The sequence below is a fragment of the Rhizoctonia solani genome, chromosome 4, assembly GCF_016906535.1.
Source record: "Rhizoctonia solani chromosome 4, complete sequence".
NCBI lineage: Eukaryota > Fungi > Basidiomycota > Agaricomycetes > Cantharellales > Ceratobasidiaceae > Rhizoctonia > Rhizoctonia solani.
Window position 1 is genome coordinate 21,482 of NC_057373.1, and position 26,494 is coordinate 47,975.

The following is a 26,494-nucleotide window of genomic DNA, read 5'->3' on the forward strand; positions in this document are numbered from 1 at the left end:
CGCTGTTATTGATCGACTGGGTGCGCAATCCGACAATAACTATCCCCCAAAATATCGCGAGCTCTCTCCAGTGCTAAGACCACTCGACTCGCGTCGAACCGAATTACATTAATCCTACACATAAATACACGATCCCATCTACCAATTGTCGAAATTCCCAAACCCAGTCTTCCTCTTCTTCTTGCCCTCGTCGCCACCGCCTTTCGCCACACTAACTGGTGCCTCAAGCTTCAAATATTTTCCGACCCCTCCCTGTCCTACACCCCCCTTTTGCTCCTCGCCGACCTTTTGGCCGAACCAAGTCATACTTTCCTCCAACGTTTCGGCCCGTCGTTTTTTGTTGGCGTCTCCAGACTGGGATTGATGCTCGAGTTTGCGGGCGAGGCGGGCTTTGTACTCTTCGAATGGGTCTTGGTATCTGGCGGGTCGTTAGATCAGTCCAAGAGCAATGGAGCGGGGGGACGTACATGATGACTTCTGTAATTCGGATATCTGATGCTGGCTTTTCCGTCCCGGGAGCACGTGGGACGGACTCCATGGCATCCAAGACGTCTTCCCCTCCTACAAGTTTCCCAAACACTATCGGCGCCAGTCAGCGCCATTTCCAGTATTTGGCGTGTGCACCTTACCAGTATGCTTCCCATCCAGATGCGGCGTGGGTTTGAAGGTGATGAAAAACTGAGACCTACACAAACCCGTTGGCTCTCGTGGCTCAAGTCAAGGAGGCCAAGACTCACCCGTTGGAGTTGAGCCCCTTGTTAGCCATACTCAAGACCCCCCTCGAGTCGTGCTTTTCAGCCTTGGGCATGTCGAATTCGTCTCGAAAGGGCGTGCCCCAATAGGATTGACCGCCTGTTCCTGTGCCCGTTGGATCACCGCCTTGGATCTGGGCCGAGCAAGCTCAGTTTAGATTGTGCGTGAGGGGAACAAAGACTGACCATGAATCCAGGAATGAGCCGGTGAAACGGACAGTTGTCGTATTTGCCTGATTTAGCGAGCATGATAAAGTTGTAACACGTTTTGGGGGCCTGTATCCCATCCATCAGTCGATGTCCGTATAAAGAAACAAGCATACACGCCTTTTCGCAGAATAGCTCCAAATTCAAGGATCCTCCTAGGTTCGTGACCATTCGCACATACGCTCGTCGAGACGCGAGGTTCTTTTTTTGGGCTTTTTGAGAACGTTCTTTGGAAATGTCATCGAACATGAGTTCTTCCTGGTGGAGGGCGCGTTAGTCTGAGTGGTATGAAAGTGGCCTTACGCACCTCATCAAACATGGCAGCGTCGCTCCTGGTCATTGGGTCCAGTGATGTACTCGTGAGCGAAGCTCCGGTGTATCCAGAAGCAAAGGGAGACACATTGTCTGTTCGTTCTGTTAGTCGGTGAACGGAATGGGTAGAGACGGGACGCACAAGCCCGTTCCTTGGCTTTTAGGTTAAGGACCGCCGGAACCTGAGGTTTCTCCTTTAGATCTTTTGCCTGTGCCAAGATGGTCAGTCTTGTTCGCGTTCCGCTGGGGTGATCAACTCACTGGTTTTGTTGATACCTCTGACTTGGAGGATTTAGCTGCATCAGGCTTGGCAGTTCCCTTGTCTTTCGCATCCTCGGTGGTTGTGGGGGTATTTATGACCGGGGCAGCAATACTGAGGGTTGTAATCCGGTGGGGATCCTGGAGCGTAATGACGTCTTCTCTGGTTGAACATCATCTCAATATCTCGTTCAAGTTCCCCTCGCACATTGCTCACTTTTTGAACGCCACATCAGCGACCAAATCTCGCCCACCAGCAAACTTGGATACGGAATCTGCAAGAAATACGTTTCCGGTGGTGGAAATGGCGACGATATGCGAGTGCTCCGATAAGGGCTTCATAGTAATAGGATCAATGAGTGCGCCAGACGAGTTTTTGCCATAGTGGAGTTTAATCAGGTCGGATGGTTTGAGCGGTTCGTTTGTATGTGGGTGGGTGTTATTGTGTTCTCTGTGGAGTATGTTAGCAGGGTGCAAAAGGAAGGACAATAGGATGTACTTGAGCCATGGGATGATATTTGTTAGCTCGAATACGGTGCCTGTTCCGTCTGCATTGCGTGCGCATACGGGGAATTCGAATGGTTGGAAGGAGAGAGCACAACAGTCGAACGGGGTTCGTGAGCCTGGGTGGGGGCCTTCTTGTTTTCTAGACGGTATATAAGCAGTGCATTAACCAGGCTATAAGCTAAAGGCCTACGCTCTGAAGCCTCTTGAGGAAGCTGAATGGAGACCAGCCGAGTGCTCGGTGTGTGTTATGTATAGCCTTTCAATGAGAGATTAATTATCCAGTCTGGCTATTTTATGAGCCACGCACTTGTCATTTGAACCGTGGCCCCTGCATTCTCAACTGGTCAGTCCCAGCTTCAAAAGCGCAACTCCACACTTACATGGTCGCGTATTGTAAACAGTCGTGTGGTTATCGCCCGGCGCCTCGTGTTCCCCGGAACGATCAGCCGGCGGCCAGGATGCGTCCGAACCATTCCGCACCATCACTGACCATGTCGTTTGCTCGTTCGCTCGCTGTTGCCCGTGTTGCTCGTCGCAGCTACTCGACCGCTGCTGAAGGAGGAGACTACTTTGCTCAGAAGGCGGCTCTCAAGGCCCATGCTGCCGGTACGTTCCCATGACGAACCCTGACGATCTCACTGGCTCATCTCCTTTCCCAGAGACCACCGAGCTCTGGCGCAAGATCAGGTACGTCTTATTCAGTTGTGTATGCGGTTGGACAAAGCGATTGAACTCCAGCAACTAGTCTCTATGTCTGTGCTCCTATCAGTGCGTGTATCTTGCTGGTTCACCAGGTGCGATTTAACCCTGTCTCTAGTCCTAGTCGGAGCCGTCTATGTCAAGCGCGCTGAAGACGCCCACCACGCCCACCTCCACGAGCACGGTCGCACAGAGGTCCCCGCATACCAGTACCTCAACATCAGGAACAGGCCCTTCCCCTGGGGCATGAACAGCTTGTTCTGGAATCCCGAGGTTAGTGATTCGTGTTCCACCTCTTCAATCATTTAATATTGGGTTGGTAGACCCAGAGGGACATGGAAAAGTCCGAGTAGATAGCTCATTGTAACTCTTCCATCGAAAATAATGCATCTGTGTTGTTCATCTCCCACGTATTCCTCTACTCGCGTTGTACCCGTCCCTTTTCGGACCGGTCACCCAATTAATCACATAAATTTATCGCCAATTAAAGCTATTTGCAATAGCTTGTTATTTTGGTTATCTCCCCACCACCATTTCAAGGCAACTAAATGCATCGAAGCCAGAAATGTTATCTTGAACTCTGTTGAATCAAGCTTCGAATTCTTACACACAATTACCTACGGGGTCTCCAACTCGGGTCCTAATCATCTCTCCGGGCTCCACCTCGACCACCACCATGCCTGTCCTTTCCGCCCTCAAGTCAATTATCCTGGGCGCATCTCCAGAGACACGAGCAGAGCGTAAACTGCTGACGAAAATAGATACATTTGTTCTCTCGTTCTTGTGTCTTGTTTATTGGAGTAACTATCTAAACCGGAGCAATTTGCAGTTTGCCTATGTGTCGGGGTACGTCATGGTCTCCACTATCATTCTATTAAATCATCAGCCTGTTAACTATCCCAATGCCATAGTATGAAAGAGTCAATCGGACTCGAGGGGAATGACTATACACTTGCAACTACCGTATTTTATGTCGGGTCCGTTCGTTTTATTCTTCTCTCCTCGTCAACTGACCGGCTGGGACTTTAGGTATACAGTTGGCCAAATTCCGCACAGCTTCGCAATACAATATTTGCCCGCTCGGTATGCTCTTTTTTTATCATTTGAACTCGACTGACAAATGTCCAGAATATGGTTTCCGCTCATGGGAGCGTATGTCCTTGTCCATTTTGTCAGATACCAAGACTCATAAAAAGAGACCAGGACCTGGGGAATGCTCAGCTGCGTATTATCAACTATCAAAACCCCCGGTCAACTCTATGCAATCCGCTTTATTCAAGCGCTGGCGGAGAGCAGTACCGTGCGTGCCTAGCAGCTTTCCGTGTGAATCATGTCTCACCCTGTTTCTACAGTTCTCTGGTGCACATTGGCTCCTTGGGTCATGGTACAAGGACTCGGAACTTGGAAAACGTACGTACTCTTATCTATCAAGCATCCTTCTTATCATCTACCCATTCCCGTATGTCCAACAGGCTCGGCTCTCTTTGCATGTTTTGCACAAATTGGATCCCTCTTTTCTGGTTTTATGCAAGGCGCAATATATACGAGTCTACATAAAAAGCTAGGAAAGGAAGGATGGCAATGGACTTTTATTATTGGTCAGCCCCCCTTCACACCTCACCTTGGCCCACTCATTCGCATTCCACGACAGACGGCCTAATCGCTCTACTCATCGCACTCTATGGCCTCATCATATTCCCCAACACCCCCCAAACGACGTCAGCATTCTACCTCTCGCCGGAAGAGAAACAGCTTGCTCGTACCAGGCTCACTCCTAGACCCCGAGCGAAATTCACAAAACGAGAAGTAAAAAAGATATTTGCCGGATGGAGATATTGGATGTTTTCGGCCTTGTTTGTGGTTACCAGCCAGCTCGAAGCGTACGTCTCTGTCTCTTTCTTTTAGTGTTCTAGGCAGAGATAACAGAGCGAGGAACAGGTACGGAACAAATGGGATAGTTTCCATCTGGCTCACGACGGATCATATCGCCGGACCACCTAAAAATTCGTACTACGCGCTAGGATTGATCGCGGTTGCTATTGCCACGACGATTCTTGCTGGTTTAGCCACTGATCGGTGGGGGCATAGGTGGAGAGTTAACCTGTTCATGGGTGTAATATTGTTGATATCGGCGATTATGCTTTTGGTGTGGGATATCCCGTTGGGTGCAAGTGAGTCTAATTTCTTGGCTATGGGTTTAGAAAGCGATAGCTGATTGATGGGTAGAATATTTTGCGTTTTGTGAGTATTTTTGACTGGGGAGGTTGATTAAAATTAACCGTCTAGAAGATTTAGGAGGTTGCGGGTATGCTGGACAGGGTACAAACTTTGCGTGGTACGTTCCTCTTATTCACGATCATGCATGTGCCGACTTCGTTGCTGCAGGGCAAATGAAACTTCGCGGTCTGATCTCGAACGGTCTTGTGAGTTTTGATTTGATTCTTTATTGTTTGATAATTTCTTTTCGCTGATACCTCGACCAGTTATACTATATTCGATGAACTTGTGGAGGTAAATACGTTTCCTCACTTTGCACCAACTCACCTTGACTCTTCAAAAGTAACGCAGTAACAGCGTGGTGGATTCTCATATTTTGGCCCGTCTCCAGTGCTCCGCGGTACAGACGTGGGATGATTTCAACTATTCCGATCAGCATTGTTTCCATGTTATTGGGCTGGGGTACACACGTTTTAGACGAGAGAACTAGGAGGAAATTTGAGAAGAGTGGTGCCGATTCTGAGGAAGTCAGCACAGGAGATAGATCAGGGAGGGACAAAGATGAAAGAGAGGACAGGAAATAGAGGAAGAATGATAGGGCGAATTAGGAGAACAGGGAGATACAGGCAATGGTGGCGTAGCGTGCTTTATGTCTTACCAATCAGTGCGCATATAGCCGTGCACTGATCGAAGCCTCAGTAGTTTCAAGTGGGTAATGGGGTCTTGTGACTCCAGGGCTCCTTGATGGATTGTTACTGCTCGAGTCTGCCCCCTGGCGAGTTGCCCCCTGTAACAACCAGGTGCTTAAATAATCATATTATATCTATAACTTGGTCTATCACAATTGCCAACTTTATCTTCCTCTAAGCTCCGATTACTCCAGCCAGTCCTCGAGAATCTTGGCGTTGACCTATCCAACAACGTGACAAGTGAGGGGTTATTTGAGACTGAGACTGACGAGACTTACGACTGTTGAGTTTATCTGAGACAGACTTGTCACGCCAATCAACTTCATCTCGGTGCTTAGTTCCGTGGAAAGAATACTAATCAATTTGTCGACTCCGGCTTCGCCCCAGATGTTCGCAAACATCGGCCTACACACGGAGATCAGTCAATAAGCACATGCGATTGACACATATAACTTACGACCGGCCTAGTCCAACAGCTCTCGCCCCAAGCGCCAATAGCTTGATCACATCGCTACCGTGTCTCACGCCCCCATCCGCATATATCTCCATCTTTCCATCGTCCAGGACTTGGGGTGCATTTTTCCTAAGATCGAGCAGGATCTCAGCCGCGGTTTGTTGTCCGTCAATGAGGCGGCCGCCGTGATTTGAGATGTAACATGCCGGGAAGCCGAGCGAGTGCAAAAGCGCGGCGTCTTGCCAGTTACTGATCCCCTTGGGAATGATTGTAACCGAGGTTTGATTCTGGAGGGCCGAGAGAGTAGTCAACTGTGACCATGGATGTCAGCGCAGGTAGGTATATGCAGGCGTGTGATGCTCACATCAAAGTTTTGCATATGGGTATTGCTGCTGTCGGGCGCGTCCTCCCTACGGGCTCTTGTCCTGATTCCGTCTTCAGTCGGGTTGTCAACGGTCAAAAATATGGCTTTGAATCCGGCTGCTTCAATCTCTTTGAGGTCGTTTTGCAAACGTGTTGTATTAGACCATGGGTAGAGCTGAATTCGGATTAGTCGTGGTTTGGGAAGAAATGTGAGGACCTCACCTGGCGGAAGAGTGTCTGATTATTTACTGCCGCCGCGCCTATCTCGGTAGTGGTCTTGTTTGAGGCGATGCTGGACTGAAACGGACGTCACTGGAATGAGCGGTGCCTATCGAATCGGAGCTAACAATGACGTACCGTATACAAAATCCCCGCCTTCGCCGCAGCGCGGACGAAATTCAGCTCACCATTTATCGGGTCTGAAAGTCCGGCCCATCCAGCAGAAGTAATAAAAAATGGTTGGCTAATTTTATGCCCAAGCATTGTAGTTCTGGAGTCGTCGTGAGGCGCCTCATCTCACCGCTTGAGTAGTGATGAGTCACTCACTCGGTGCTGATATTTGCAACATTCCGGAACGCGCGCGCTTTGAGCTTGATATTCTTCCAGACGTCTAGGTTAGCATGATAGGCTAGTAGTGTGCGTCAGTGTCATCTCGAATGATCTAGGAATTTGGTGGGGAAACGTACTCGTTTCGTCCAGCGCCCCTGTGCGATAGTAGGCTTTTGATACGCATACATTTGGATGAGAATCATTCGGAGCGTTAATGCATCCATACTCACCGTATCCCGATTTGCTCATAGTGTTTTTAGCCGCCAGTTGCATGTCATGGAGGTTGAAAATATCTTCGAGGGGCGGCGCTTGACCGGGCACCCACGAGGTCGTGTTAAGGCCTGTATCGGGGAGACCCTCAGTGTCAATGACAGCCCCAAAAGACAAGGACGCGAGCAGCACAAGCATAGCAGTAGACCTGAGAGAGTACATGGCTAGTAGATTTACGGGTGAGAAGACAACGAATGAGGGGAGAATGAACGCGAGTTCTGATTTTTTGGTGCTCTTGCAATGCATTTATATACTCAGATAACTCGGCTATATCGCGTTTGTAAGTTCTGTTGCATATACGCACTGGGGTCGCAGCACACCATATCAGCTTTGGTGGAGGTAGCCGACTATCATGCCGTGCGGGATGCGGGGGAAGTAATTTCAAGCTATGCCGTAGAATTCGAATAGCATTATGAACGACCGGGTTTAGAAACTTCCACCAGTATAAGCCCATGAACGAATCTTGTCCATTGATTACAGAGCCTCCTACTGCGGCCGAAAATATCATTTAGCGGAACCGAGGATCTGTCGGCTACCTATAAGAAATTTAAAGTGTATATTTAAAAGTGCGCCAAGCAGAGCCCAAGCTTGAGGAAGAAGAGAAGTATGATGCCCGCAGTCCTCAAATTAGACATTGATGAGCAAGCGACATGATAACATATGACACATGGTTTTGATAGAGTTCTAAAACTACTAGCTCGGTTTTGGCCTATCATGACGTCTTGGACCTCTCTGTTACCGGGATACTGTTTATACATGCAATTAACCTTTTTCAGTAATCAAAGGCAGGGATAAAATACATTGCCGTTCTTATTTAAACAAAGTTGACAATGAGCGGAACAGATGTCGAGTTCAATATTTAGTTTTTGGAGGCCAGTTTGACAATCAGAGCTCAGTGGATTTACATATCTCATTGACCGGCTCAGAAGTTGGTTATAGACGATAGGAAACCAGACGATCCTATGGGACAATTATTTTGCCTGTCGTGCAGGTGAATAGCGGAAGCCGTCCGTACCACCAGTATTCCCTTTGGTCCTGATTTATGTGATAGTACTAGTGCACTTCTTTACTTTTACTGGAGTGGTGTATAACCAGCGATCCGGGCACTGTATCATAGCGGCAATCGGTAAATGCAAAATCAACTGATTGCATGTGCCACATATGCATTAGCATTGGAGTTTCTGAAGTTAGCCTGAATGAGCATGATGCCTCTGGTCGGTTGGTATGGTCAGATCGAGTTAAAGGAGCTGATTTAGAGTATTTCATACTCATGGTTAAATAGGTAAGGAAAACGTGAAGGTGGGCTACTGAGGAACGAGAACAAGGAACAAGGTGCTTTATTTCATATCGTATATACTCAGCTGACGACCCACCTACGACACGACTCCCCTGCGTACCTCGAGGTACGCGCGAGTTTTGTTCTCATACGTTCTCGTTTAGCTAATTGTTATACCTGATATGGACTATTCCTGTTAATCCATATATCATAATGCATGTATGGTGTCCTTGAAGCTCCCGGTCGACACACCTTCAAAAGTTCTTTGTTTTCTTACTCATATGATCGCAAGCCAGGTACGCTGCGCCTTTTTATTCATCCATAACTTCGTTGGGATATAACTCTATGTATCTTCATAGGGTGAATACCACACTAGTCTACGTGTGAGCCCTTGTTTGTGGGGGATCATATGTATTCCCTTATAGTTATCTTCAGCGAGCATGTGGGCATTTACCACAACATTAACACAATAACTTTTATATCGCTCTAAGGTGAACTTTATTGAACTAGATAACAAACGAGAGATACGTTATCTAATGACACGTTATGACTTGTTTAATGACTCATCTAATGACTCGAGTATCTACGATGGCTCGAGATTTCCTTCTGTACGCGTGCATATATGTACTCGCGTCTCGTGTGTATATAAACCCTGGGTCGAGAGGTATCGAGACCCAGGGCTTTAGTTAACATACTCTTTTATTCTGTACTAAGTCGATACAACTATCAATTAGTTTACTATATACTACGTCACGTTCCGCTAAGTTCTCATTGCGCAAATACTTGAGGATCAATTGTCCTCAATAAACTTCATTCTGTGTTCAATTTTATCGTAGTGTGGATTTTCGAGCTCTCAATATCACTACTAACAGACGAGTTCACAAACACACGATTGATTCTTGGAGAAAAACAGTACGTGAAACTTTCGGGCATGAAGACTTTAAAAAGCGCCGCAGCGTTGTGTTGGACGATATCTACCCGGTTTCTCTAACTTGCAATTGATGACTTAAGGCTTGGCTCTGAAGACCTCCCTGCGCGAATTTAGAGTGCACCAGAGAATAGGTACTCTAGTCTGACCACTCTGGCGTACCGGACCCTACTGGGATAAAGCTTGGGCAGTGTCCAAGTATGTAGCTATATCAGGACTAGTAGATTACATTTCGTGATTACACCAGACCCTAATAGTTGTTTCCTCACTCGACTGTGCTGCCCCGAGACAATTTATTCGATCCAGCTCTCAAGAAGCTTTGAATTGATCTATCCGAGCCCATATTCAATTACACTTCACATGAAATCACGAAACTAGAACAAGGGCTCACCACGGTTGAATTTATCTGAGCAAGACTTGTCAAACCAAGCAGCTTCATCTCAGTTCGTAATTCTGTAGTAAGAATATCAATCAGTTTATCAACACCAGCTTCTCCCCAGATATTCGCAAACATCGGCCTTAGTACAAGCATTGGTTATTTACTTAGTTAATCAGTATTAAGTAGTAGTCTACTTACGAGCGTCCCAAGCCAACGGCCCTTGCCCCAAGAGCCAAAAGTTTGATCACGTCTGTGCCGTGTCTGACTCCTCCATCCGCATATATCTCCATCTTCCCGTCGTCCAAGACCTCGGGTGCATTCTTCCTTAAGTCAAGCAGGACTTCGACGGCGGTTTGCTGGCCATCGATGAGACGCCCACCGTGGTTTGATATGTATATCGCTGGGAAGCCAAGAGTATGTAAAAGGGCAGCGTCTTGCCAATTGCTTATTCCTTTAGGAATAATAGGCAAAGAGGTTTGGTTTTGCAGAGCCAACAGAGCCGCGAGCTATTAACCCAGAATCAGTCACTGCACAAGTTTGTCTGGATAATGACACACGTCAAAGTCTTGCGCATGGGTATTAGTGCTATCAGGGCCATCCGCTCTGCGTGACCTGGTCCTGATACCTTCTTCGGTGGGGTTATCGACTGTTAGCAGAATGGCTTTAAATCCAGCTTCCTCGATTTCTTTTATGTCATTTTCTAGACGAGTTACGTTTGACCATGGATATAACTGATAGAATTGGTTGGTGAGTGTAATAGGAGCATAGTAAACCAGCTACCTGGCGGAAAAGTGTTTGGTTATTTGCCGCAGCAGCACCGATCTCAGCAGTGGTCTTATTGGAAGCTATGCTAGACTGAATTAGTTTGCATGCATATGAGTACTTGTTTCAGGTATATTTTCTTAGTTGCCGTACCGCATACAATATACCAGTCTTTGCGGCTGACCTCACAAAGTTGAGCTCGCCGTTGACGGGATCGGACAGCCCAGCTAATCCGGCAGAGGTGATGAAAAAGGGTTGTGCAAATTTATGCCCGAGGATCGTAGTTCTAGAGTTCTGTGAGAACGTCATTTCTAATACAAAGCACAATGCTCACTCAGTATTAACGGTTGCGACGTTTCGGAAAGCGCGCGACTTGAGCTTGATATTTTTCCAGATATTCAAATTAGAGTAATAAGCTGACAATGTCGATGCTCTCAATTGATTCCGAATGATCCCAATAGTTAAGTACTAGTGACTTACTCGTCTCGTCCAATGCTCCCGTACGGAAGAATGCTTGAAACATACGCATAAGGTTAGATCTGTAATATGAATTGGGGAAGCCTTGATTACCGTAAGAAGTCTTGCTGAGAGTATTTTTGGCCGCCAACTGTATATCATGAAGATTCAAAATATCCTTCAGCGGTGGAGCTTCGCCTGTAGTCCACGAACTGGTGTCAAGGCCAGTATCCGGGAGGCCTTCAGTGTCGATGACGGCCGCGAGGCTAACTGAAGTAGCCAGGGAAAATACAGTAATAAATCTAAGCAGGTACATAGCTCCTGAACTTTCGATCCAAGAGTGTGTTTTAACGGCTCGTACAAAATTGAGGTCGGTTCAAGGAACGTCTTTTTATAGCTTTCTGCCGTATGCATCACGCGATCGGTGAAGATGATCGAAGGAACCTACCATGAGGCCCCGCATTTAGAATCCAAGATAGGAGTTACAAGAATTATTCAATTCAAACAATTACTACAATACTCTTCCCTCTTCACCCGGCTTGAATCTGCTGGCTCGATGCACCGGCATGGCTGACCCTGTACACTAAGCATTCGAGCGGATCAGAAGCGGTCGGCAGTTTACTCAGGCTTCCAAAAATTCCGTAACTAGTGGGTGCCCATATGCGCTCGTGGTAGCAGCCTATTTTTAATACAAGAAACGCAACCGCAAGCTGATTCGGAAGAATGTTGAACCACTGTGAATTCCCACTCTAATTCTCTGGTACAGGATCGAAGTGTCCCACCTAGCTGAGATAGTCCTGACGCACCAAGATATTATACGAAAATAAAGGAAGAGACAAAAAGAGTTACTCAAGTAGGTATGCAATAGAAAGGAGGGTAGAAGCTGATTTAGTGAGGGGTCGCAGTTGATAAGCGTACCACGCCAACCGAGCTGGGTAGAAGGAAACTAGAAAATGACGTCGGCCTCCACGAAGTTCCCCGTCTAGATTTACAGGGTTGGGATGAAGTGTATTATACGAAGTTTTCTTAAGATGTGTCTTGGCTAATACATCTCTTACCTTTCGCAATAATTTATACCCGGGTTCCCCCGAGGTCCATTGCATAATTAGTTATCGTGTGGGAGTATTGTTAGTACGTCTGTCAAAATATCGCGTCTACACTCATGACGCGACCTGGAAAGTATGTGGCTGTCGAAGCGATAAGTGAAAGGATACATACGAGTTCTGAGTTTCTGCCGTGTGCACCATGAGCACATGTACAATGTACATGCGAATTCGAACGTGTAGTAACGCAGAGAATGCTACCATGTGCATTTGGTTTTTCACATCTGACCCGTGAGGATCGCAGAAGTTCCAGAAGTCTAGCCTTGTATGAAAGATGTGAGGCAACCAAGTACAAGATGTTGCGGAACCTGTCAACTCGTTATATCTTCCTAGAATCAACGTATTATCTTCTGTCTTTGGTCTCCCAGCCGCGTAGGTTCAAGAGCCGCGTTATTTGATGAGCCTGACTACATATTCAAGTAGTGACTATCATTCTTCAGCATTGAAGTTATTTCTCTATTTGGTAGCTGCCCTAATTTAAGTGGCATAGTGATCGTAAATATACAGAGTTAGAATTCGGCATAGAATTTCGGTCGTTGCGGCCGAGACCAAAGAGCCAATCGTGTCTATTACCGGGGTATCCCAGCTGCAGGAAGTTCGTCAAGTCATGATTATGTCCCCAGATAGCCAGATCACATTCTCCCAAGCTTGCGGTTGCCATATGAATACGATGAACATCAGCACATGGCAGAAAAAGGCCGAGGATTCTAGTCAGTTTGTGCCTGACTGCCCATTTTATCAGAGCTTCCTAGTTGTTCATAAGAGTTTCCTGGATGTTGGGGGCGAAGAAGATGGTTGAGGGGCATAAATTAAAAGAGCTAAACAAGCTGCTGAGGCGATACGGGCTCTTTCCGTGTGATAGTGATAATACTCAGCAGTCATACACCAAGACATCTAGCCAAAATGCCAAGTCAGTGCTTATATATGCCCTGCGTTAAAGCAGTAGAACTCTCTGTTTATTCGTAGTGGACCAAAAACAGGCAAATACTATTGTCGAGGTGATCATTGATGAGACAAACAGAGGATGTCAATTTATGACTAAGCAATACGTTAAGCGCTGACCCTGAACGGAAGCTGACGCGTTCAAGCGATCGTCTCACTCATCCTCGACATGGTAGCTCATCCTCGAACTTCAGCTGCTGGAATTCTGGCATTATTAGCAGAGCCAGAACTCGAAATTAAACAAAGAGCTATTGTTGAGCTCATTCAACTTATTCCTGACTTTTGGGCTGAGATTTCAGAGGAGATATCGGCCATGTGAGCATTTACGCGTCTTATTGGACCGTCGATTCGTTAATTAATCTGTTTAAACATTTACAGCGAAGCTCTTTCAGAATCAAGTGACCTCCAACCAGCAGCACGCGAAAATGCAGCTCTGGTTGCGAGCAAGGTCTACTATTACCTAGGCCAGTACGATGATGCCCTTTCATTTGCTTTGCGGGCCGGGAACGCATTCGAGGCCGAATTGAAACAAGAAAAGTCTGCCGAATACGCAGAGACCATAGTTTGTGAGCTGTCTGTTTATTTAATTGATCAATTCTGACGCATCTATAGCCAATGCGATTGATAGATACATCGCCCAACGAGTAGAATTTGCTGAAACGACCGACCCTTCAACACTCCCCAACTCTGGTGCTGATTCCGACAAGATCGACTCTCGCCTAAGATCGATTATTGAGCGCATATTCACTCTTGCCATTGAAGGAGGAGACGTACGTCAGGCTCTGGGTATTGCATTGGAGTCCTCGCGCCTGGATATTGTCACTAGGATCTTCGAACACACACACGATACCGAACTTCTTTCATATGCGATGGACGCGGTGCTCGATGTCGGATTCAACCTTGCGACTCGAAACCGGGTCTTACACCATCTCTGCCCACTCTTCCCACTCCCTAAGCCTGGTGCCAACTACACTATCGCTCTTACCCGCCTCCATGTCGCACTTGCCACACCTTCTGTCACGAATCCGCTCTTCCAGAAGCTTATCGAAAGCGGAGACAAAACCAACCGTCTCCTGGCTTGCCAACTCGCTTTCGATCTTGTCGAAGGATCTACCCAAGATTTTCTTCGCATCGTATCCAATTCCCTCCCCTCCGGTGAAAACTACGAACTCATTCGACAAATCCTTTCCGGTGCCGATTCTATCAGGCTCAAGCTTGATTTCCTCCAACGAAATAACAAGGTCGACCTCGCCATCTTGAAGCACACTAAGGAATCGCTCGAGCATAGGAGCAGTGTGTACCATAACGCGCTCACTTTGAGTAACGCGTTCATGCACGCTGGGACGACAAGCGATGTGTTCCTTCGTAATAACCTCGACTGGCTGGGACGAGCCAGCAACTGGTCTAAATTCAGCGCAACCGGCGCTTTTGGAGTTATCCACAAGGGCAATGTCGCCCAGGCTATGGAGCTATTGGGACCGTATCTTCCTGGAGCATCGAGTGGTGCAGGATCAAGCCCATTTAGCGAGGGAGGCGCATTATTTGCGTTGGGTATTGTTCATGCTGGCCGTGGAAGTGAAGTTGAAGGCTTTTTGAGGGAAAAGGTTCGGCAAGCGGCTGGCGGCGAAGTTGTTCAGCATGGCGCAGCGTTGGGATTGGGCATTGCCGGTATGGCGAGTCGATCCGAAGGTTCGTATTTGGCAGTTCATATGTTCCGCTTCTATGCTGAACTCCCCGCGTTTGATAGAGGCATATGATGAGCTCAAGGAAGTCTTATTCACCGACAGTGCCATCGCATCCGAGGCCGCTGCATACGCCATGGGTCTGGTGATGCTTGGCTCTGGACAACAAAAAGCTACTGATGAGATGCTCGCATATGCTCATGAAACGCAACACGAGAAGATCATTCGTGGTCTTGCTATTGGAGTGGCCTTCTTGTACTATGGTCGTCAGGAATCTGCGGATACTGTGATTGAAAACGCGCTGAAGGAGAAGGTAAGGCTATTTAAGTGAGATTCCTAAATTGGTTATCTTACTATCGTCTAATTTAGGACCCACTTCTCCGATATGGTGGTGTTTATACCTTGGCCCTCGCCTATGCTGGAACCGGAGATTCTCGCGCAGTTCGAAAGCTTCTCCACGTCGCTGTATCTGACACCTCGGACGACGTTCGTCGAGCGGCCGTAACTGCACTTGCCTTCCTTCTCTTTAAGAGCCCGACTCAAGTACCAAGGATCGTCCAACTTTTGAGCGAGAGTTACAACCCCCATGTCAGGTGCGGTGCGACCCTCGCCCTCGGCCTGGCGTGCGCAGGAACCGGGCTCCAGGATGCTATCGATCTACTACAGCCTATGACCAAAGACCCTGTCGACTTTGTCCGCCAAGGCGCATTTATTTCACTCGGCATGATCCTCGTTCAGCAATCCGAGGCTTCTTCGCCCTCGCTTTCGTCCACTAGAGCGTTATACCACAAGATCGTTTCGGACAAGCACGAGGATCCGATGGCTAGGTTTGGTGCCGCCCTTGGACAGGGATTCATTGATGCCGGGGGACGAAACTGCAGCATTTCGCTCCAGAGCAGGACGGGAAGTGGCAATATGAGTGCCATCGTGGGGATGGTTCTATTTTGCCAGTTCTGGTACTGGTACCCCCTTGCCCACTGTGCATGCCTCGCCTTTGAGCCTACAGGTGTCATCGGGCTTACCGAGGAACTCAAGGTAAAGTTCATAGTTTAAAGTTAAATTGCCTTGGGTTAAATTATGATTAGACTCCCTCGTTCGAATTTGTTTCGAATGCCCGTCCGGCGTTGTTCGCGTACCCCGCGGCGGTAAAGCCACCGACCAAAGAAACGGTCGAAAAGGTCGCGACAGCTGTGCTTTCAACGACCGCCAAGGCCAAGGCGCGCGAAAAGACTAAGGAAAAGGAAAAGGCTGCCAACGATGGAGAGCGCATGGATACGGTACGGCCTAAATCTCCCCGCACATGCTATTGAAAGAAATGAAATTTGAATTTGTTGGTTAGGATGAGAGTCCTGCGGCCGCAGCTCAAGACGATGAAATGAAGGTCGACGAGCCCGCACCGGCGCCCACGCCTAAACGGGCTGGACCCGCACCAACGTCGGAGACACTTCAAAACCTCTCGCGCGTGACCCCAGCGCAGATGCAGTACATTACGTTCCCGCAGAAAGCCGATTCCAGCCCGTGCGGCCCATCGGAAAGGGCGGAGGCGGTATCGTGATGCTGGTCGATAAGAAAGAGGGCGAGCCTATCGAATGGATACAGCCATTCGGGACTGAATCGGCCTCGACGGAAAATATGGGGGCCCAGACGGAGGGCCAGTCTCCAGCGGCTCAGCAGGGCTCGAGCAATGACGAAGCCCCTCCCCCGCCTGCTGTTCAGGTGAGTAGTTCGCTAAACGATTTTCAGGAGGCGGTTGCTTATGAGTGTTTTGTTTCAGTATTCATTCGGATCGTGATTGTAACTAATAACCTTGTATACGCCAGCCAATTACAATTCTTTGTTCACTGCATTATGAAATATCTAAATAAGTCACCGAGGGTGAGAGGTGTAGAGTGTGCTAAGGGCCGAGCCTATTACCCATTATTTTTGGTGTCTAGCGGTACGTTTAGTCTCCATTGCATCCAGGCTGGAGAGCATGAGAGGCGGCTTCCAAGCTTATATTGCGCCCTGTCGATCCATCTGAGCGTTTGATTGACGCTGATTGAGGATTAGATTCGATCGATAGTGGGGCCCACATCTAGATCTGTGTAATTTACTTTAAATCTAGATCACGTGAACAGTGAGACAACTTCCGCCACGCTGACTCATAATGTGACGACGCCCACGCCTCGCGGGAGATTCGCCGCAGAATCATCTTTCGCTGCTCAACGACTGAACACTAGAATAATGTCTTCTGCTGCAGGTCGAGTGAGGTCGAAAAATGGGTGTTTGACGTGCAAAAAGAGGTGTGTTGGATCCAACTTGCCGTCGTCGTCAATATGGTTCTCACAGCCACCAGGCGCAAAAAGTGTGACGAAACCCGCCCAATATGTGAAAGATGTACGAAAGCTGGGATGCAATGTCTGGGATACGAACCTGAAGGCTCCGACTCACGTCCGACGAGGGTTAGGTCAAAGGCGGCTGCTCGAGTCTCCTCGGCCGGCTCAAGAAACTCAAGTGTCCCTCGCCCATCAGCGTCTACCTCTGCAACACCCGCTTCTGCCATAACATCCCCCACGGACCCCACCTCTCCTGGCCAATCACAGCAGCTAACACAACTCCCCTTTCCTCTGATACCAAACGATGCCATATTGCCCAGTGCCGAGGAGCATATACATCCCCTGCCTGCTGAATCTCCTCAGTTCAACGATGCTATTGGAACGATGTTTTTGACTTTTCCTTCATGTCTCCTTCGCTCTCCACTCTCCCCTTCAACTCCACCTTTGGCGGCGATCCCTCGACCTGGGATGCAGGTTTACTGTCAAATGACGTCGGAGTCTGGGCTCCTCAACACTCGGAAAGTCCCGGCAATATGACACTGGACTCACAAGCCACAACCTCGCTCGCCACGTCCAACTTGGCCGATAACCAGTCGCGCAGTATGGCCCTGTACAAACCACATCAACCCCCGGCCCGCACGTCCAAGCAGATGACCTCTGGCCAGGCATCGCTCCTCAACGCCCTCTTTAGTCTCGGCCAGTCGACCCCGGACTGTATGATGCCCACGCCCAATGCTTCCTTTTCAACACCGCCCAGCACTACCAGCTCAGCCTGGCCTTCCCCCGACCAAGAGGGAGACGAGTCTGACACGAGCGAGGATTCGGACCCCGAAGGCGTTCGGGAAATCGTATGTGGGTCGCCTACATTGGAGCCTACGGTTCAGAGCAACACTCTTCCGTTTGTGCTCTACAGCTGTGAGTAGCGTGCTCGTGTGGGGGGCTTGGTATACTGATCCAGCGCGCCGCAGATGCCACAATGGTCACTCGAACAGTCTACGAGCCGCTGAAAATGGCCTCTCATATGAGGGAATGGTTGACCGACCGATTCTACAAGTCAGAAGAATCTCGGACGGGGATTACCACGCTCGCAGGCATATTTCACACAATATGGAACCTCAAAGCGAGCCCTGCAGACTATCTTCCTCTGGCTTCGAGAATCGTTTCCCAGTTCCGCCAGAAAATAACGCAGGCGAGCTCCACTATAAATCTCGCTACTCAGAGTGATATGGAAAGACTCACGACGCTAGGTGAAGCGTTAGAGGTGAGCGTTGAATATGGATTACTGCAAGAACTCCGATTTATCCAGAGCACAGATAATCAACCTCCAAATGCAGGCTGGGACGCTGAGGACCACAATGGAGTTGATGGCCGAGACTGCTCCGCTGTTTCGCAGCGCGTGTCCAGAGGCTCCGCATGAATTAATCGACCTCCCCGCCAAACTTACTCATCCTGACATCTCGCTGAGACATTTCGTGACCATTGACGTGATCCTGAGTGCTGCTGTTCTTCGCCCGATGCACTTCCGATACAAGACTCACTGTTCAAAGGATTTCCGAGATAGAGAAGATTGGGGCTTGCAGTGGTTCAATGGAGTCCCCGGTGAATTGATTCTCATCATGGCAAGAATAAACATGCTCGTGGTCGATTATTGGGCCAACGTTGACCCGGAGGTAATTGCGGAAATTGAACGGCAACTCAAGGAATTCAAATCTGCGCCAGGAAAATCCCCTGATGCCTATCTCATGGTCGCGCGACTTGCGGTACAGGAATGTTGGAGATTGGCTGTGCTAGTGTATTTGTATATGGTATGTGTGAGAGGTTTGAATACTGGATCACCACTAATGTTTTACAAGTGCTTATGTGGTGCGGACGCGAAAGATCCTCGAGTTGAGAAGGCCCAGAGGAGTTTCATGAGAGTCCTAGACCGAACGAAACCCAATCGTACCCCCGACGTATTCCTTCTGGCACCAATGACGATTGTAAGCCGCCGCCCCCCTTGACCACCTTTCATCCTAACCACCATATCCAACAGGTTGGTCGGGCAACCTATCGCCCTCGGGAACGCGATATCATTCGCCGGAGACTATTAAATATCCAAGAGTGCGCGCATCCCGGAACGTGCGGGAACGACGCTGTCCGGATTCTCGAGGCCATGTGGACGAGGTCTGATGCTGAGGGTCGCTCGGTGGTTTGGAGTGATGGGAGGCTTGCCGTCCGATCCGTTTGTGGCATTTAGACGTTATGTTTTTGTTCGCTTTTATAATGTCGGTCATGCATATGGGTTGCATGTGTAGATTATGAATGGCCTCCTGGCTGATTGGATTTTTTTCTGTCGTTTATGGTTAGTGGTTCGTCATGTTATTATTGCTTTGTACGGACCTTGCATCACCTTGGTTTCTTCGACAATATACATATCATAAATGTCATGTGCTCTAATTTTCCCAGTTATAATATAAAAGTGCTCAAGGTATACGGTGCATACGTGTCGACAAGGATGGTGGAACCCAGAGTTGAGGCTCGGCCGTCTGAGGTGATTGTAAGAGCCTATCGAGCTCGATCTGAACGCCCTCAAAGTGACCCCCTAAACTTGTCCGCATTCGTAGCCCCATTATGAACCAGGTATAGCGGTCGCACAGGATATATAGCACCTGTAGATGCAAACTTTGTAACGTGGATATCCCAGAGCGAGATACGCTTTCAGCTGGCCATAAGCGATGTGAGTGGATTCATGGCAAGTTTTAAATGTGACCCGCAAAGCAGAAGGAAATCATAGAGAGCGTTTGCTAGCGGGAAGCAGTCGAATGATGTGACTTTGATGCGACACACATTAGCCAACGGATTCCTCGGAGTTGACAGGGGGACACTTTCGATATGCCACAGTTAAGGGGGGAAGGGAGATCGTTACGCCCAACCAGGACATGAATCGATCCTATGCCCCTCTATATAGCCCCCCCCCCCCAATCTCCGATCTGCATGTGGCCCTCCACATGCGCCAGATCTCAACCCTCACTTGCGCGCCAGCCGCACTAATAATACAATTCCACATGACAGCAACCCTGATGTTATTCAGACTTGTCATCATGTTTATGCCAAAGCGCGCTGGGTGCGACCTTGACTTGCGATCAGCCGCGCGGGTAACCCCAATGACCCAATCGCGTCATCCAGATACACGGGCACGTGAATCTTGTTCGGCAAGATTTACCCTGTCGCTGAGATTGAGCAAGGACTTTGCGACAATTTAGTTCTGATAGAATATACCATAATTGGAACTGGTTAATCAGCCGTACGGATACCGGGGTGCTTCCGCAATCGCAGGATGTGGATGGACTTGGATAAAAAGTATCTCAAAAATAAGCGAAGTATAGTGTAGGGAATCGAAGCTGTATGCGCTCCACAAACTATGCACTAGAAGGGGAGGGGGGTTTAGCCTACTCTGGCCTGGCTTTAAGCTGATCCAACCTCCGCCTCTACTGTAAACTTAGTCATATCGATGAGGAACATTGTTTTTTCGGAGCTCAAATGTATTTATGTTCTGCGGAGGTTGTAGTTGGGCCTCTAAAACTATAAGAGTTATTTATAGCTTGCTATCATTCGCGATATCTGTAGGGCTTCGTTCTCTGACCCCTGATAGCTCAAGAAGCTCTTGGTATGCTAATCCAGCATTAAAATCTCAAGGAGACGAACGTTCAAAGGCGAATGTTGGATAAGCCCGTGTGGAATTAGGTTCTACTTCCGTTGCTAGTTGCATAAGAGCCAACTCCAACCATTGGTTTAATTCGAATTCTGGTAGAACTTGGCGTGATCGCTGTTGAGAATATGAATGCGCGTGATGCACGGTATGATATGATTATCAATCAATGCGGCACTTTATAATGATGTACAAGGTGTATATTTTATGCACCGCTGTTAAATAATATTACTAAAAGGTATCTTGCGCGCGGCTTATAAAATTTCACAGGTGTGGCGAAACAGCAAAGAAGTCTGGTTGGCATCATACATTATGACTATAGTGATCAGGGCAGAAATGAGACCATACCCGCACAAATTTATATCCAGGCCATCTTGGTGCGCATATTCTACTAGGCATATATCTACGTTCAGAATGAGTAATAAGCTAAGAACTAGGAAGCCCAGAACTATTGCAATACGAGCTTTAGTTTCATTCCACCTAATTAAATCGATCACAGTGGGTTTCCTAGGCCCATATATGTGTAAAGTGTATGCAACTGCCTATTAAAACGAAACTAGAAAGGTGCGATGCCTTCCTGATGCCAATATGAAGTTGAAGGCAAAATTCAGCGTCATAAAGCGCAACGCCAAGAAATTAGAAATACGCCTGATACCTTGTCCGTTGCCCCTGTGAATGTTAATGGGCGGCCAAATACCCGACGCGCCACGCGACTTGAAATTCAATCCTGGTCCTATGCGTACTAATTCTCGAGGCAGCTCGAGTTATGCGTCTATCTCCCTGCAGACTATTGTACATTCAGATACAGAAACAAACTCAGCACTCTCTTGCGACTTCACAGTCCTTGGATCTTTTTAGATTTTGCGACTAAATCATATATCAACATACTCAGAAAGGATGGTCGTTCAACCTTCCTTCCAATCCCCTACCTACAACTACAAGACTCACTTAATGAAGAAAAAAGAACTGGCTTCGACCAAATATCTCCGGTTAGAATTTGCGATTTTTTTACCCTCACTTTTAGCGGCTCATTCCCTTTCTATAACCCGGACCGTCCATAGCATAGTGCCAATACTATGGATGGCTCATACTCAAATCTTCCGCTTTGGGTAATGCAGGAGATTCAAGTGTTGGGCCTGATATGACAGGCCCGAACATCTCAAGCAACTCGCTCCCAGCGTCTCTAAAATGGGTGCACTCAGAATCTCCAGAAAGAGGACCGATTAGGCCGGCAATCGCGCGCCACCAGCCTCTTCAGGTGGGATTCAGAATGCAGTATAGGCATAGCGAGAGTTTTGACTGAATTTACGGTGTGTAGATGCTCCAAGGAGCTTTGAACCCACCTTCGCAATCAAACGGAAAATCCGAGTCCGACAGCAAACCCTCTCAAACCTTATTTTTCAAGAGCGTATGCCTTAGGCCCTGATCCAGCTCGTTGGGGCATGGGATCAGTTATCGATGATGATATAGTAGGTAGACCTTTCAGTACTGTGCATAACGGTAGCTTTTATGCATGTAACGTAGGAACCCGATGATCATCTACACAATCCTGACCCGGCCAGAGACCGAAAACTTGACCGACATGTATCATTCTCGATGCGTGGGCTATATAATGTCGGCTGCTTAGCGATCTTAATCATTTCAGTTCTGATGCTTTTGTACGTAGCTGTCCAAGATCTGCTAGAACTATTTACTCACTAGTATGTTGGGCTTAGTGCTGGATATCCCATCATAACGTACCTGTCAAATGCTCAGCTTTCCACCCTCGGTGCATATAATCTGGGCGGGATCAATGCCAGCGGGCAGGTCCCAGAGATCCCGGGATTTCGAGGTATGATCACACGATTTGTAGTGCAAGTTTACAGATCGCTTATTAGCTGATTAATACGGACACAGGACTTATTGATAGAGATACGCCGAAGTCCGCATATACTCGCGCATCTCACGTGGACGGAACAACGTATGACTTGGTTTTTAGCGACGAATTTAACGTAGAAGGTAGAAGTTTTTATCCTGGCGATGACCCCTACTGGGAAGCAGTTGACCTTCACTATTGGTACGTGCGTTACTGCTTCGTAGTGACATTGAATTTATTGATGTCGCTCGTAGGGTAACAAACAACATCGAATGGTATGACCCCGCTCAGGTCACCACTACCGGTGGCTCGCTACGCATCGATCTGGACCAGAGGAGCAACCACGACATGAACTATACTGGTGGCGTGCTATCGACGTGGAATAAGTTTTGTTTTACCGAGGGATATATTGAAGGTAAATATATAATTTTTACAGCCGTATTGAGCAAACTGCAACTCACTCATGTAGCCAATATATCACTTCCTGGGGCTTCCAATGTATTTGGTCTTTGGCCGGCATTTTGGATGATGGGCAACCTCGGTCGGGCTGGCTATGGCGCCTCCCTCGAAGGAACATGGCCCTATACATACGAGTTAGTCTCATATCTCTAGTTGTGTAGCTATGAATACTAAGCTATCACTCTACACCCAAAGCACTTGTGATGTCGGAACACTTGCGAATCAAACTGATCCGAGAACAAATCTCCCAGCTGCTGCTCATGTTGGTGGGCCTACTGGAACGAATGGAGAGATGTCGTATCTTCCAGGTCAACGGCTCTCAGCCTGTACTTGTACCTCCGAGTCTGATGGAACTGATGGTAGGCAAATGGTTCACCCGGGGCCAAAGAGGGCAGACGGGAGCTATATAGGCCGGAGTGCGCCTGAAATTGATGTGTTTGAGGCGGCTGTCGATACAAGCACCCTCATTGGCCACGTCAGCCAGAGTGGGCAATGGTCAGTATGAGCTCTGCATAGTGATACGGTTTTTAACAAGTTGCATCACTAGGGCACCTTTCAACGCTGCTTTTCGCTGGGATAACGCCACAAACCTGGTTATATATGACCAGGAGAATTCTCATCTGAACACGTTTATTGGAAACGAGCGACAGCGAACGACTTCGGTCATCACCAACACAAATCAACAGTGCTATACCGCTAGCGGAGGATGCTTCCAGACTTATGGAACAGAGTACAAGACTGGCAACGATGGTTATATACAATGGGTGACTGATAACTCCCCGGTGTTCACGGTCAAAGCTGCCGGCCTGGGACCGGATTCGGCAATGCAAATTGGACCACGACCGGTGCCGCCGGAGCCCATGGTGAGATACCAAGATGCTAGCAGTGTGATTTTTGCTAAGCCTTTTAGTATATTCTGCTCAATCTGGGCATGTCTTATAACTTCGGGCCGATTGACCTTGAGCACCTGGTGTTCCCTGCCTATATGCTGGTAGATTATGTTCGAGTGTATCAACCCTCTGGAAAATGGAACATAGGGTGCAACCCTAAAGAATATCCAACAGCCGATTACATCAATACGTTCGTACAATTTGACTCATAACCACCACGGTTCCCTGACTTTATATCCCATATAGGTATGTAGAAGCATACACAAACCCCAATATAACCACCTGGGTCGATGACTACAAACAAAGAGTTCCCAAGAATAGGTTGATTGATCAGTGCTAAGGGATCCTTTATTCCATTTAATCTTATTTCTGATTAGTAGAAATGCGATTCTCATAATATATACAGCAACCTCACTTCAAGGTTATCCTTTGCCAAGTTCGTACTAGTTTGTGAGGGGGCCCAGTGCTTTTGAGATAAAAGAAGTTATTTACAGTCTTTGTGACTATGAATCGCAAGAAAACTCTTGAGTTACACACGTTGTGAGGTGACTTCTTTGGCCCAGAGAGGAAAAAAAAGAAGTCGGAATAGTCTCCCCCGGGGCATAGCCGTCGATATTAAGCTCCCCGGTATGAATGTCCCATCCATTCCTGTATTGTCAAAATTTGAGTTGTTCATTTTCAAATTTCAGTCTTTGACCATAAAACTGACTGTCTGGAAAGGAATTGAGCCGCTACAAAGACGTTAATACATGCACGGAAGTAGGTACTTGTGGGGTACTCACGTGCCCCAGTCAATGCGCCATCAAAATCCTCTGGAAACCCTTGTACAGCTCTCATCCCTATATCAAGTTAAGAATGAAATCTACAATTGAGCGTTATATTGGACTTGCCTTGTTTACCACCAGCGGAGCACCCAAACCAGCAGTTACAAGACGTGTTCTGTTGATAATACTCCCCCACTATTATCTTTGAAAATATGGTACTCAGATGAACGGCACAGTATCCAAAGTCAAACTACATAAATGTAAGGATTGATTTTGGGTTTTAGACATTTTATTCAACACACCTGCGTCTCAGGGTCATTCATGGCAAAAGTTCCATCCAAGCTAGTTCTGTTGGTACAATCGATTGATTAAGGAGGTCAGCAATTTACCTTGCAAACAAATACTTTGTTTCATACCCGTTATGTCCTGTGAATGACAAAGTAAGTCCTCTGAAACAGCCCATATCAAAAATGAAAGCAAACTTACCGCGTTTGTACTGGCAACCGCAAATCCGTATTTAGTCAACGGAACGCCCATGTACTAGAGGAGGCTTAGTTGGCCGCCTCATCTAATATGTAGTGAGTCTCATACTCACCAAATAAGAAATTGATCCCGAATCCTTTTGCACACCTATGTTTTAGCATCAACAAACCAAGGTACTAAATGCGGAGAACATACCACGCCGTTTCCGACCTGTGTAATTATCAAATATAATGAACTCAGCTAATGTCAAGGTGGGGCCACAAGCCAACAAAGTTGCTTACGTGCGCAAAGCGACCTAAAATTAGTGAGAGTCAATTTGATTAGCTGATAGATGATACGAAATAACAACAATACACGCACCATTCCAATTTTCAACCATTGGCATCCAAACTTCAAACTGGAGTGAGGACGAAGACAAGGTATTGTACTGCGCGGTGAATCGACAAAACTCCGCCAGGTCCGGGACGGAGCCTTTGTCCAAAGTAAAGTTTGTACCAGCTGGGTATGTGTTGAACTATAACTCAAAACAGGCATTTGGAGAGCTGGGAGTGATGACCTACGTTTGCGCGATGAATGGCCGAAGCCCGGGTATAAGTCTTGGCGCCAAGTCTAGGAGTGCGGTACAATTTGGAGCGGTTGAGCTTAGGCTCGCGTTTATGCTGATGAGAGACATAGAAATGCAGTAGTTGGAATATGAACAAAATTATTTTTGGTGTGATGGGTCAATTGAACCAGACGTGTTCTTTATATATACAACCTACAAGGATCATTTTACTTTGATCGTCATATGAGTCTTGAGGTCGTTGCAGACACCATTTTGCACAAATTTGATCGCCCCAACAACCGATGAACGTTTATACTGCGCACCGCAGCAAAATGTCTGCGTAGACTTGCATTCAACTGCTGTAACATGATGTAGACCAGCCAAAAATTCCGTATAGAGTACATTGGGCGATACGCGGTTGCTGTATGAAATACGTGTGTATTAGTCTGGTTGTTAGAAAGCGCGGTACGCAGCACCTGTTTACTGGTGTCATATTTCTACCCTTAAACTTGCCTTTAGTGTATATATTCTCCTCCCTTGTTCTGTATTCTATCAATGGCGCTGGATTCCTCTCTCCATCCTCCCCCCTCCTGGGCGCGGGTCAGTCGTGCAACGAATGCGCCGGGCAGCTCCTGAGCTCTACGTATTTCCTACAGTAACATCCCAGCACCACATACTACAGCATGATCGA

At 47.6% G+C, this 26,494-nt stretch overlaps 8 protein-coding genes across 8 annotated transcripts; 4 read left to right on the forward strand and 4 right to left on the reverse strand.

The window, feature by feature from the left end:
• Positions 1 to 138: 138 nt before the first annotated feature.
• On the reverse strand, positions 139 to 2,350 carry RhiXN_00008 (peptidyl-prolyl cis-trans isomerase, cyclophilin-type protein; the record flags this gene model as incomplete). The annotated part of the gene is made up of 12 exons (XM_043319827.1): positions 139 to 418; positions 468 to 579; positions 630 to 685; positions 738 to 886; positions 939 to 1,217; positions 1,267 to 1,364; positions 1,414 to 1,480; positions 1,533 to 1,692; positions 1,747 to 1,980; positions 2,029 to 2,175; positions 2,227 to 2,248; positions 2,344 to 2,350. The coding sequence occupies 12 exons, from the start codon at positions 2,348 to 2,350 to the stop codon at positions 139 to 141; spliced, it is 1,611 nt and encodes a 536-aa protein (XP_043178839.1).
• A 177-nt stretch (positions 2,351 to 2,527) lies between these two features.
• Positions 2,528 to 3,088, forward strand: RhiXN_00009 (cytochrome C oxidase subunit 6A, mitochondrial; the record flags this gene model as incomplete). The annotated part of the gene is made up of 5 exons (XM_043319828.1): positions 2,528 to 2,642; positions 2,696 to 2,723; positions 2,782 to 2,804; positions 2,854 to 3,008; positions 3,059 to 3,088. The coding sequence occupies 5 exons, from the start codon at positions 2,528 to 2,530 to the stop codon at positions 3,086 to 3,088; spliced, it is 351 nt and encodes a 116-aa protein (XP_043178840.1).
• A 559-nt stretch (positions 3,089 to 3,647) lies between these two features.
• RhiXN_00010 (major facilitator superfamily transporter) lies at positions 3,648 to 5,236 on the forward strand (the record flags this gene model as incomplete). Its single annotated transcript, XM_043319829.1, has 11 exons — positions 3,648 to 3,712; positions 3,765 to 3,818; positions 3,864 to 3,887; positions 3,939 to 4,035; positions 4,088 to 4,145; positions 4,208 to 4,333; positions 4,387 to 4,615; positions 4,674 to 4,906; positions 4,962 to 4,976; positions 5,025 to 5,158; positions 5,219 to 5,236. 11 exons carry the CDS (start codon positions 3,648 to 3,650, stop codon positions 5,234 to 5,236), a joined length of 1,053 nt encoding a protein of 350 aa, XP_043178841.1.
• A 590-nt stretch (positions 5,237 to 5,826) lies between these two features.
• On the reverse strand, positions 5,827 to 7,439 carry RhiXN_00011 (FMN-dependent alpha-hydroxy acid dehydrogenase; the record flags this gene model as incomplete). The annotated part of the gene is made up of 9 exons (XM_043319830.1): positions 5,827 to 5,862; positions 5,920 to 6,046; positions 6,099 to 6,406; positions 6,460 to 6,633; positions 6,681 to 6,755; positions 6,816 to 6,948; positions 7,005 to 7,086; positions 7,145 to 7,177; positions 7,238 to 7,439. 9 exons carry the CDS (start codon positions 7,437 to 7,439, stop codon positions 5,827 to 5,829), a joined length of 1,170 nt encoding a protein of 389 aa, XP_043178842.1.
• Positions 7,440 to 10,054: 2,615 nt separating this feature from the next.
• Positions 10,055 to 11,394, reverse strand: RhiXN_00012 (FMN-dependent alpha-hydroxy acid dehydrogenase; the record flags this gene model as incomplete). Its single annotated transcript, XM_043319831.1, has 6 exons — positions 10,055 to 10,366; positions 10,418 to 10,591; positions 10,641 to 10,715; positions 10,776 to 10,908; positions 10,957 to 11,038; positions 11,103 to 11,394. 6 exons carry the CDS (start codon positions 11,392 to 11,394, stop codon positions 10,055 to 10,057), a joined length of 1,068 nt encoding a protein of 355 aa, XP_043178843.1.
• Positions 11,395 to 13,292: 1,898 nt separating this feature from the next.
• RhiXN_00013 (26S proteasome regulatory complex, subunit Rpn2/Psmd1) lies at positions 13,293 to 19,356 on the forward strand (the record flags this gene model as incomplete). The annotated part of the gene is made up of 14 exons (XM_043319832.1): positions 13,293 to 13,438; positions 13,502 to 13,689; positions 13,736 to 14,812; positions 14,871 to 15,118; positions 15,175 to 15,840; positions 15,891 to 16,082; positions 16,145 to 16,351; positions 16,405 to 16,521; positions 17,025 to 17,439; positions 17,484 to 18,035; positions 18,089 to 18,381; positions 18,434 to 18,925; positions 18,974 to 19,099; positions 19,153 to 19,356. The coding sequence occupies 14 exons, from the start codon at positions 13,293 to 13,295 to the stop codon at positions 19,354 to 19,356; spliced, it is 4,923 nt and encodes a 1,640-aa protein (XP_043178844.1).
• Positions 19,357 to 22,250: 2,894 nt separating this feature from the next.
• Positions 22,251 to 24,352, forward strand: RhiXN_00014 (glycoside hydrolase family 16 protein; the record flags this gene model as incomplete). The annotated part of the gene is made up of 10 exons (XM_043319833.1): positions 22,251 to 22,277; positions 22,333 to 22,466; positions 22,524 to 22,639; positions 22,705 to 22,864; positions 22,918 to 23,078; positions 23,133 to 23,256; positions 23,318 to 23,617; positions 23,670 to 23,985; positions 24,033 to 24,202; positions 24,259 to 24,352. The coding sequence occupies 10 exons, from the start codon at positions 22,251 to 22,253 to the stop codon at positions 24,350 to 24,352; spliced, it is 1,602 nt and encodes a 533-aa protein (XP_043178845.1).
• A 743-nt stretch (positions 24,353 to 25,095) lies between these two features.
• Positions 25,096 to 26,207, reverse strand: RhiXN_00015 (feruloyl esterase B; the record flags this gene model as incomplete). The annotated part of the gene is made up of 9 exons (XM_043319834.1): positions 25,096 to 25,124; positions 25,193 to 25,202; positions 25,263 to 25,316; positions 25,372 to 25,395; positions 25,455 to 25,469; positions 25,541 to 25,554; positions 25,620 to 25,773; positions 25,820 to 25,918; positions 26,127 to 26,207. The coding sequence occupies 9 exons, from the start codon at positions 26,205 to 26,207 to the stop codon at positions 25,096 to 25,098; spliced, it is 480 nt and encodes a 159-aa protein (XP_043178846.1).
• Between the last annotated feature and the right edge of the window lie 287 nt (positions 26,208 to 26,494).